Source organism: Echinococcus granulosus (assembly GCF_000524195.1).
Source record: "Echinococcus granulosus chromosome Unknown EG_S00003, whole genome shotgun sequence".
Lineage (NCBI taxonomy): Eukaryota > Metazoa > Platyhelminthes > Cestoda > Cyclophyllidea > Taeniidae > Echinococcus > Echinococcus granulosus.
In genome coordinates, this window is record NW_020170383.1 from 2,513,548 (window position 1) to 2,524,472 (window position 10,925).

The 10,925-nt window shown below is 38.1% G+C and overlaps 1 protein-coding gene across 1 annotated transcript; it reads left to right on the top strand. All coding sequences in view use genetic code 11, as the record gives it.

Annotated features, from left to right (window-relative positions):
* Positions 1–1,792: 1,792 nt before the first annotated feature.
* EGR_00956 (hypothetical protein) lies at positions 1,793–10,883 on the top strand (the record flags this gene model as incomplete). Its single annotated transcript, XM_024490205.1, has 5 exons — positions 1,793–1,903; positions 8,628–8,901; positions 8,942–9,096; positions 10,553–10,594; positions 10,743–10,883. 5 exons carry the CDS (start codon positions 1,793–1,795, stop codon positions 10,881–10,883), a joined length of 723 nt encoding a protein of 240 aa, XP_024355608.1.
* Between the last annotated feature and the right edge of the window lie 42 nt (positions 10,884–10,925).

Here is a 10,925-nt window from a genome sequence, read left to right on the forward strand (position 1 = left end):
TGTAGAAATACCCCTGCACAAATGACCAACCAGGCACAACTTAATTACCATCCCAACGAAGGCTCTTTACCAACCTTTTTATATAACGCGCCTTTACCTTTGCAATATGGTACACTTGTTTTCTCAGAAATTATTTTTACCGTATACAATCTTTTTTGTTTTTTTCCATTATATTTTATACAAGGTAGAATGTTGTTTTGAACTAGAGTTAGCACTCTAATTGCTATTTGGTAATATGCAGTCTAGTTTAGAAACTTGACCATCTAAGTCCTAAATGGCCTATTACTCGCTCCTGTTTGGAAAGCTATGTCAGCGCATCCAATTAGCATAAAAATGCTAAATCTTGCTTAAACAAAATAAATATCTCCTGAAGGATTCGTTGCATAATCTTCAAAAAACAGTACATCCAAATCCTTTCTAGTGGTTTTTAGTTTAGCCAAAATGACTCACTTTTACGAAGATAAATCATCTAATTTGTAGCAATTTTATGAACTACGGAAGACGGTGCCCTCTAAATCATCATTAATAATGTCTTAGCAAACTATTGACAAAGCCTTCAAAATGGTCAGAAATGGTATTTAACTAAATCACTACTGTTGTTCTAGAAAATTTAACTATTTTACGATAATCACTTTTGACAATCTGTCTTACATCTCTGCACCGTTTGAAATTTCAATCACATAATTACTATTTTTGCTGACCCGTAACTATTATCTGTAGTTCCGTAGGAATATCTCTTTCTTTTGGGGAAGTAGTTAATCTGTTTTTTTTATAAATTGATATTCTTTTACTGGTTTTGAAGCGTTTGAATCAAGCTAACGCACAATAAAATGCCGGAACATTCACAAGAATCCTAAAGGGCATTAACTCTACAGCCTGTTAGTTTAGCTGCTTTTAACAGTTCGCTTTAAATAATATTGTTTCAGATAAATATAGAGTATATTGTGATATTATTACTTAGCTCTCACCTGTTTTACTGTAAAACCGGAATAAATCGTCTTCAGTTGTTTTATGGTCCTTTAGCTATTGCCTATTATCTTTTATTCACTACACATTCCACTTTTATTGTATGACCATAACAATAAACTTATGTACGGTCTCGAGGAAACAGTCGAATTTTTTGACAGTCCCTGCAATCTGTTTCCCTAAAATATGATCTTGAACAATCAACAAGTTAGGAGTGGTTCAAATTTAGAAGAACAAATTTTGGTTTAAGAATACTTTGAGTCTGTTGGTTATTGGTTTAGGTGATCAGTATTTGAAGGATTCTATTTTTATGATTGTATAAAGCCAGTGCAAGGGATTTCGAAATGATACCAATGGAATGCCCTCATTGACTCATTTGTAGGGATTTTCCTCAACTATATGGACCAGCAACCTAAAAATGTTTAGTACAAGACCCATGGTTGTTAAACAAAGAGACTAATTTGCGATTTCTAATAGTTACCCTCACTTCGACTGAAGGAGGGGCCATGGAAATCAAGTCAGTAGTGTAGCCAGCTTACACCCATTTCCTAACTTTGGTATATTTGGCAATATTAAGAATATAGCACACCACTTCTCTTAAGAGCACAAAAGTTGATTTGTGATTCTAAAGCAGGAAATAAGTAGACCTCTCAACGATTAATCATGTCGCAATTCCTCGACGCACTAACCGTATAGATAGAAAATCGAATTTATGACCATAGTCTTGCAATGTGTACAGTCGAACCACTTATTACATTTAGAGCTATTTATTATCCTTCTTCCTCGAGTGGTATAAATAAGGCTGAAGTGGGAGAGTTCAATCAGAATGCAATTTTCCTACTTCCGCATTCTACTCATCTTTCTCCTCACTCTAGCCTCTGTTGGGGCCAAAAGAAAGAGAAAGACGATAATGAATGAGGATGATAGTGACAGTGAGGTGGGTGAATGGAGAGCAGAAGGTGGGAGGCTCACAAGACCTGGATGCAGTTTCCGGAACACCATTGCAAGGCACTGCACATGCATGCGGAGAGAATAGCCAAGGGTGAAGATGTAACTCGATCTTATATGCCCATTATCATCCACAGACAGGGTTAAGTAGTACTGCATGCTAAGTGTCACCTGTAATAGGTTAATGGGACTCTTCGCTTTTCTATTGTTTTGCTTTACATAACTTTTGTCCCCTGTGTACCTGTTTTACTACACTGTTAAAGTACTTCCAACTAAACTTCTTGGTACATATTAAAGTGTTGGCGCCTGTTTCAAGTTACTGTGAAGTATGTAATAATTTATTTTAGGATTCCGATATTATGAAGAACTTGTTGTCCACTGCCTTGCTTCCTAAGGAAAGGTGGATGCGGGTTACTGAGCAAGGGTTGAGAAACCCAAAAGACTACTATGGTTGACACTGGTTAAACAGGTATCTCCGCAAGTTCGATGTAACTTATTTTGCCTTGAAAAAATAACATGGAGCATGTAAAAACTCATTAAATAAATAATATTCCTTGTTGAATTTTAAATAAAAAAATCAGATAAAGAGTTTACACGAGTGCATATTTGTTAATCACTAATGCATGAAGCATTTTTCACTAAAAAGATTTACATTAAGTTAGTTCAGGATTCATTTGGTTCCATTTTGGTCGAATTCCGGGATTTGCAATATTAGAAGCACTCCAAACTACTCCGTAGCTGAAGATGGGATTCTCAAAGTAGGGTGTTTTCATCCACGTGACCTCCTAGTTGTAGCAAGATTCAAAAATATTCATTGTTGGTTTTCTAATTTTGATGGATTCTGCAGTAAGTGGCTATGGTCGAAACTGTAAACGCATCAAAAATGACATCATAATCTGCTTGAATCCGTCTTGTAGCCATTACAATTTACTAAGGTTAATAAATGTGGCAAAAAATGTAATCAAGTGATTAATTATAACTGCCCCATCTTTTGCCTTCTTCAAAATATACATTTTTCTTTATAGCTCGTTCCCCATACCTACATAAAGTTTGGCGTAAAATATTATGATACTCTTTGTACACTTCTCCAATGATGAACCACCTATACTTTTCTTCATAAGTTTTGCTATTCCATACAGGACATTGATGGCAATGAATGACCGTACGTTGTCAAAAATGTAGTCCACCCCAGTGGTAAAATCCAAACCACAGCTTGATGCATTAATGTCAAGCGTTCATACTCCGACATTCGATAGTTTCTCACTACTTGTCAGCGAGATATATCACAGATGGAAAAAAAATGCCTACTGATGCAAATTCCGAAGAAATACATGATGTTGATGGCAGAATGACACTTGCAAGTCGCATGCATGAATGAATCCAATCCTTTTTCATACTAACGCAGCGGTCAGTGATTGCATATAAATCATCTGTCATGCAACTTCACATGATATGAACGTAAATCTATCTGCTATAATCTAACACAGATTTACTTTGCATCTGGGAAGTGATTTGGAGTAGCTGCAAGGTCCTCATAAGTTGTGTTACACAGTCGGCTTATTGTATTGGAATGGAAGTCAAATTAAGGCTGCTTTAAAAGTTACTGCTGCAATTCCTTAAGGCTAAATTAAAGTTACTTTGTTGCATTAGCCATCATCTGGTTCGAATTACAACTTTTACTGCTTAATAGGTCTCACCAATTGTGCTGATAATCCAATGTCCACCACTACTATTAGAATAAGGAGATGATTACAATACAACCAAAATATTTCAAATACAGAGGCAACTGATTTAATTTTGGAACAACATTACCTGATTTTCTAAGCTCCTTATGCCATATTTATACAGCGATTATCATTGTTGCTTAAGCGATAATTTGATTACCATTGCAACCTTCGAAATGTTCTGGGAAGAAGCAGAGGTGTTAAAATGAATCTGGCAATAATTTTTTATCAAATGGAATACAAATTTAGGTCCGAAAATGCAAAGATAAATGGATATTATTTGTTGATTTTTGCCAGGTGTAAACTGTTCGTTTGGGAGCGACGTAATTGGGTTTGCATGTCACCTACGAGCAGGACACTGTCAGTTTGTGCGTACAACTTTTCTCGCAGAAAAAAATGTGCTGCCTTTTAATTATGCATCTGTCATAACTAAAAACGATTGACAGGTCTGTTAGAAAACGAAAGGAATTCTGTTTTCTCGAAATGGTCTCACGCATTTACTTAGTGGGAAACGATACTTTTGTACTTGATACTACCCAAAAATTTGAAGAAGTCCTTAGAAATACGCAATTTTCCTTGTAGTTAATTTACTCCAATGAATGTACTGCTCTGAAAATACATTTATGAATAGGTTTAAGCATTGCCTGTCTAATGCAATCCTCCAATGAAGCAGGCTTTTGGATGAGTCTACTTAAATTCAGCAAACTTTTCGATAATGCGACATCGATCAAAAGTTTAACAAAAGTTTCATCTGTTAAATGAAATTCTTCAGTAATAGTGAAGAGCTGCGCCGTTTATTTTAGTGATTTACCTTCAAAAAGTTGAGGTATTCGTCACTTTTAGATGACTGTTTGCCCACCACTGTTCCCAGAAGCCTTGAATATGCATACATTTACACTGCCACAAAGCAGAAAAAATGAATTATTATAAATAATCAGCAGTGCCATTATATAAAACTTAGATCCTGCTTTCCATAAAAGCAGATCATTTAAGGAGAACGAGGTGTAGGTTTGGTAGATACTCAATCCTACACCAGATACTCCCTTTCATTATTACGATAAGGGATTTTACCAAAGTATTTTGTCAGATATTTACTAATGTGCTCATAGTGTGGCAGTATACATAAAGTATATTAAGCCTGTATATAATTGCATTAACTTCGCAAATGTAAGTAAAAAATTTCTATTTTGATTAATATTTATTTGCAAAGCATAAACTTATAGCCATTAATTTACATGCAGAAATTTCATTGGAAGTGATTGTAGGAGCCCTTATCCAAGAAATAAATTAGATTATCTTGGAAAAGTCTATAAGGAAATTCCGAGGAATCTCACCCGAAAAGGTAGGAGAAAAGTAAGGAATCTATTTAAGTGATAGCTCAATGATAAGATTGATTAGCTACCAAAATTTACTATAATTCAAAGGCAAATGTCGCATTATCTAGAATAATTAGGATGCTACAACCTCCATATATTCAATTAATCCGGATTATAGGACACCATGTGGAATACAAAATTTATCAGTAGGTAGAAATAACAGTATGAACTACATCATCTTATTACGAAACTCTATTAACAATATGGCCAATTTGATGCCTCCATTTTTATCTGTCACTTAATAAAATGTGTGGCATTTCTTATCAACTACGTTTTGAAGTCTCGTCTGTATGACAACATGCATTGCTCATTTTACCTAATTGAATTTATGAATGTAGGTGTAGCACTAAATGTTCAAGCTACTCACTAATCGTGATTTCGCTTTTAACCTATTAGTGCTTCTCTTTTACCTGTCACTTTAAATATTCGCAGGAAGGTATTGTGGTACATTGTAATACCTGTTTAAATCCCATTATATGAGCACATTGGCCGTGGGGGTTGTAAAATATGCGTGGGTCCATAAATAAGGTACGATTTACAAAGTAACAAATCCTTTCAGCTTAGGCTAAATCTCGATCGGTCTTAAGTCATAATTATGCCAACCACTTTTAAAAGCGTTCTGGTTATTTGTAACTTTTGCAACAGGAGCGCATGAATTATTCTTACCTTATTCTTAGTTCTTCTAGATTACAAACAAGTTGTAAGATGGGTATTTAAAAAAGTGAAAGGTCTCTACGATCTATTTACAAATCAAGATTTCAGTCTAAATCCATCTTCTCTTTCTTCGTTGATCTTCCTGGGAAAGAAATTGACACATCTAGAACTCTGCTAAGACAGTGTCATACGATTCCAGTAACAATGACTTTTAAATTAACCCATTCGATGCCGGAGTGACCAAGGAAAATCGGCCACTACAGGTTAGAAGGTTGCGTTTTATCTCAAGGTATGCAGCTCAAAACTAAATTTGTAATCATTCTCAGATGGGGAATTTTGTACCCCCGCTCTATTATTCTAAGCTCAATCAATCTCTCTGTGACGAAATTTGATGCAACCAGTTATCATAAACCGATAAGGAGCACATATCACATACATGTGAACTTTTTGAAGTGGATGTGAATTATACATCTGTCTGCCTTTGTCCCGCTGGAAAATTAAGTTTCGATTTCTCTAAAGCTCGTCTTTTGGCCGAATGTTATTTTTACTCCCGAAAGCACACGATTTCTCTCCCATTCTGTAATGCGCAAATGCCACCTTGGTTGACAGTTTTGGGGTTGGAGTGATCTAGTGGCTTGAAAGAGGGTCAGTTATATGTGCTTGTACCAGTGTGTGGTGTGCGTGCATACGTGTGTGAGGTACGACACTACATGGGTTCGTTTACCAAACTTCTTCGGTTACACAAGTTTTCGTTACATGCCTACGAAGAGGGAAGAGTCAACTTTACCATGCCCACCTGTAGCTCAAAGGAGGGCAGAAAAGAAGGGAGAAAAGAAAGAGCTGGAAACAGAGAAAGTGAAATGAGGAGAAAGTTAGTGCTAGCGAAAACTGGGCTGCAAGGAACTGGAACGCGCGCCGTTGGAGGGTTGTATCTGGAAGTAGAAGATTGGGGGAAAGGATAGCACTCGGTCTCAGGCGAAAATGTCTTCTTTTTCTACCACAATACCTCTCACTTTTTACTGTGTGTGCACTCTTTAACTGTGATTAATTTCCACCAATTTTAGCTGGTCGTTTTGATGATAAATTGTTTGCCACCACACTTTATCCTATCCATGACTTGTGGGTATTTTTTGCAGCAGCTTAGTGGAGAATGCCCACTTCATCTAAGCAACGACACGTCAATATCAATCGCCGCAGTTCTATACAGAGCGGAGAAAATTGAGGAATCTTGACTCCTCTGCTAAACAAACTCGATTTCTCTTTGGTCCATAACAAGTCCTATTATAATCTAGGTGATTTTGACCAACAAACACAGGGACGACTTAGGAAAATTGCGTTTGTTCTGACTGCCGATCGCCAAGTGTCCCACCAAGTAAATAATCACAGAATCTAAGGACTGCAGATCGCTTTTATCCTTAAGTCTTCTCCTTAATCACCTCGTTAAGGGTGAGTACGAAAAGCCCCTGCTGTGGCGATTGCTTTATTAAAAAGAACAGTTGGTCCTATACTGATCACGAAGGAGTGTGGTATCCTCAAAACGCAACTATTGTCTCTGCAATAAAGCTGATCTATTCGCGCCATATTTTACCAAAACTTGCGCATCTCTTGCGACTTTCAAAGGCGTCTAAAAAATTGAATAACGCAACCCTTTTATACGAATGATATTCACTGTAAAATATTTTCAAACATATAAATGTCTGACAAGCTCAAATAAAATTGCAGAAAATTGTTTAATTTGTCCTTCAAAATAATAATAATTGAGGTTGCCAGTATTTGTACACATTTGTTAGATGCAATTTATGGAAAATTTCTCTGATCATACACATTTTCACATTTGGTGAGCGTTTCAAAGTTCATGATTCCACTTTTATTGCAGAATTCTTCCAGACTCTCTTGTGCAGTTCATAAGACGTTGGACTTTGGCAGATCTTTAATGTTGGAACATAGACCCTTATGCCTTTTGTATCAATTTCCGTCATAGGCTATTAAGACGATGGGAATTTTCCAGCTCTAAAATAAATGAGAAATGATAGCCAAGCTTTGGGATTTAAATAATATTGTAATCCGACTCTATTTATTGACTTATGTCCTGCAGAGCGTCAAATTGACAGTACGTAAACCAGCTCAATCGCATAAGTAGGATAAGGCTTCACTCCAATTTTAATTCCAGTTAGCACAAATGTGGAAGGAACAAGAAAAAGTGTTGTCCAATATAGTCAACGGTGTGTTTTTTAGGTGAATTCTACTCCAATGCTTGATATTCCCTTTATTATAGTTTGATGGGACCAAAAACTAAACTAAACCCAATATTTTACTTATCTACATAAATTAGTAATACTTATAAGCCTATTTTGCTAATATTTAATGATCTAAATGTTGTCTTTTTAAAGGGTGGTGTTGTCTGATCTTAAAGAACTTGGATATTTACCATTACTAAACAATACCAGACACCTTTTTCAATTATCATGGGCACTTTTGCAGGACCTCTGATTCGATTTTGTATACTCTATTACAATTGTATTTACTGTTAAATGTAGTGAATATACTGAGTCACTTAGTAGGACCTTAATTTCTGCTGTTTATTTTTGGATAACAAAGCTTAACATAAAAAGCCTTTTTACAAAGCGTTTTGACAGCAATCAAGGGGCGAATTAAATACTATTTCGTTAATAGTCAATGAATATCATGTGATTCATTTTGTTTATTGTCTGTACATGCAGAATGGATGAATATTATTGGCACACTAAATATCCTCTAATGGTTTTTCACACCTGAATTATGGCAGAATTAGTCTTTTTCAGTAATTAGAGGCCAAAAAAACAAAAATTACATTTCGCAAAACTATTATAGTGCCTTCAATTTTAATGGCCGGCTTTTGGAAACATTTCTCAATTTCCTTCCTTGAAATGTTGGCATATTTAGTGTCATCTGAGAACAAACTCCCGGAAACCTATTTTAGATACTTCGAAAACAGATCCGCATAGGCACACGCACATACGCACGACGGCACTGCAAGGAAAGCTGTCACCTGTCTCACTTCCTCATACGATTGGCCCAATTCACACCCGCCGTCTGCTGCGTGTGGTCCACGCACGCACGCGTGCACATTACCTCCTTATGCATTCGTGTCACTCGTGACCATTCGTCGCTGGCTGCGCTCTGTCGCGTTAATCGTGCACTCACGCACCCATGCATCTACGCTGTATGCACGCGCAAGCGCGTTTGCGCTGGCCGTATGAACGCTGCTGCTCTGTGCATTACTTGCCCACTAAGGAGTTCGTGGGACACACGCGCGCACAAGACACCTTAGCCGGACCCCTGAAGGTGCTGAAATGCGACAACAGGAAGAGATGAACCCTACCTCGGCCACCACCACTCTCGGTAGCAACGGACTCCTGGGTATGAATCTCCAGTCCCCTTGGAATTCGGTGAGTTTAATTCACTTTGAAGCAGGGTCAAATTCTATTTTCCCATTTAAATGGAAATGTAACCAATGCGCAGTGCTCTTAACTCACATATAGCCTTCTTAGCAATTGATGCTTACTGCCAATGTGTCCCGAAACAGCACCTATTAAAATAGGTATAAAATCCCAAAATTAAGGATCAATGGTGATCAATGTTTAAAAAAATAGAATCCGAGCTTACTATGAAAAACTTCATAAGGTAGCTTTATTAGTGCTCTGGAATTCATGTTCGCTCTTAGAGGAACTCGTGCCATTATCCTTCCATGAAATGAAACACTTTGGTTTACCAACCTGATTAGGATTTTCTATGTTTTATGGTTCACCTGGCTATAAATATTAAACTAAATTAAACTGCTTGTTCCCATTGTAATATTCAAAGGAAAGTGAGTTAAGCACAGAGTTAAATATCAAATCAATAAGTTTATTAAAAATTATTATGCAATTTTCGTCTATGAACGTTCAGCAATTCAGAAGATTGTCTGCCAGTTTATCGATCAAAAGTGGGATGTATAGGTGCCTACGACACAAAATTTCCCTTCTCCATAGTCTAATTTTACGGCCATCATCCTTTCGTATGATTTTAAAAAAGTTACTAGAGACAAATTTTTACCCACTGCGGCATCTTAAGCATACAGACGCATTCTATCTTTCCCTCGTTCTTCCGCTCGCCTTCTTTCAGTATATATCGACAACTGCAGCAACAGTTCATAGGCAATGCTTTATGCAGACAAGGTTTTGAGTTTAAAAAGATGTAGTTTAGCGAGAAAGCGCGTGAGAAAAGGTAGATACAAGGCAGACATATTCACTTCATCCCGGTTATAATGAAACAACAACTGTTACGGTGACGGCAAAAGTTTTGGACAAACTTCCCATCCAGAACGTTTTTACGATTTGTCGCTCTCCCTTTGGCTCACTCTGTATTCCACCTCCTTTTTGTACCTCCGGTCTAAAAATTGGGCGCTTAAGTTCGCCTGAACACACGAAAAAGCGTCCGATTCGTCGAATCTCCCTGTGTCGCCGAGAGCTTGAGACAGAGGATGAAAAACCCGTGGCTTAAGTGAGACGAAATGCACACACATGTCCGTGTGCGCATGACTGCAACGATTCACTCCATCCAATCCGTTTTAATGAAGTCTGTTGCTAGGTCAATGGCCACTCCTCTGTCGTGGCTGTCATCAAGTGGGCACCTTTTTGATTTACCCTCCCCCTCCATGCACACCCATTCACTCTCGGACTGGGTCGTTTAATCAATCATGGTTAGTCATGCCACTCTGCGGTTTCGCGACTGCACTGTGGCCTCATGGGGATTTATTAATCAACTGCCACCACTACAAAGACGCATTTCCGTGCTGTACTGGTAAGTCATCAGTTCTGTGCCCATCGGTTTACGTGGCTCCCTACCCCCAGTCCCCCCCCCCAGGCCGCATACACGCACTCACAGACGCACACAGCTTGTGAACAGGTGCGCGAGCGCGTGGACAGGGGTGGGAACACGAGAGGAGGAAGAAGAAGGAGGGGATAGGGAATAAGGGGGAGTTGTCATTGTGGTTGGGAGGGGGAATGTTACCTGGCTCTCCCTGCCGGTGTCATAAACACCATTCCCCACTCAGTTCGGTCCACTGGTCGGCGATGATGGCGATGATGATACAATCAACGATCACACAGTTGGAAGGTCATCTGGCCTTCGCTTCCCCCCTCCACTACCTTTGAATCCCACCACTTTCTTTCCCTCGCTCCCTCTTCACCTCTAATGGCATTTAGATGGCTCAGTGAGGCAAATGCCACACCGTGAA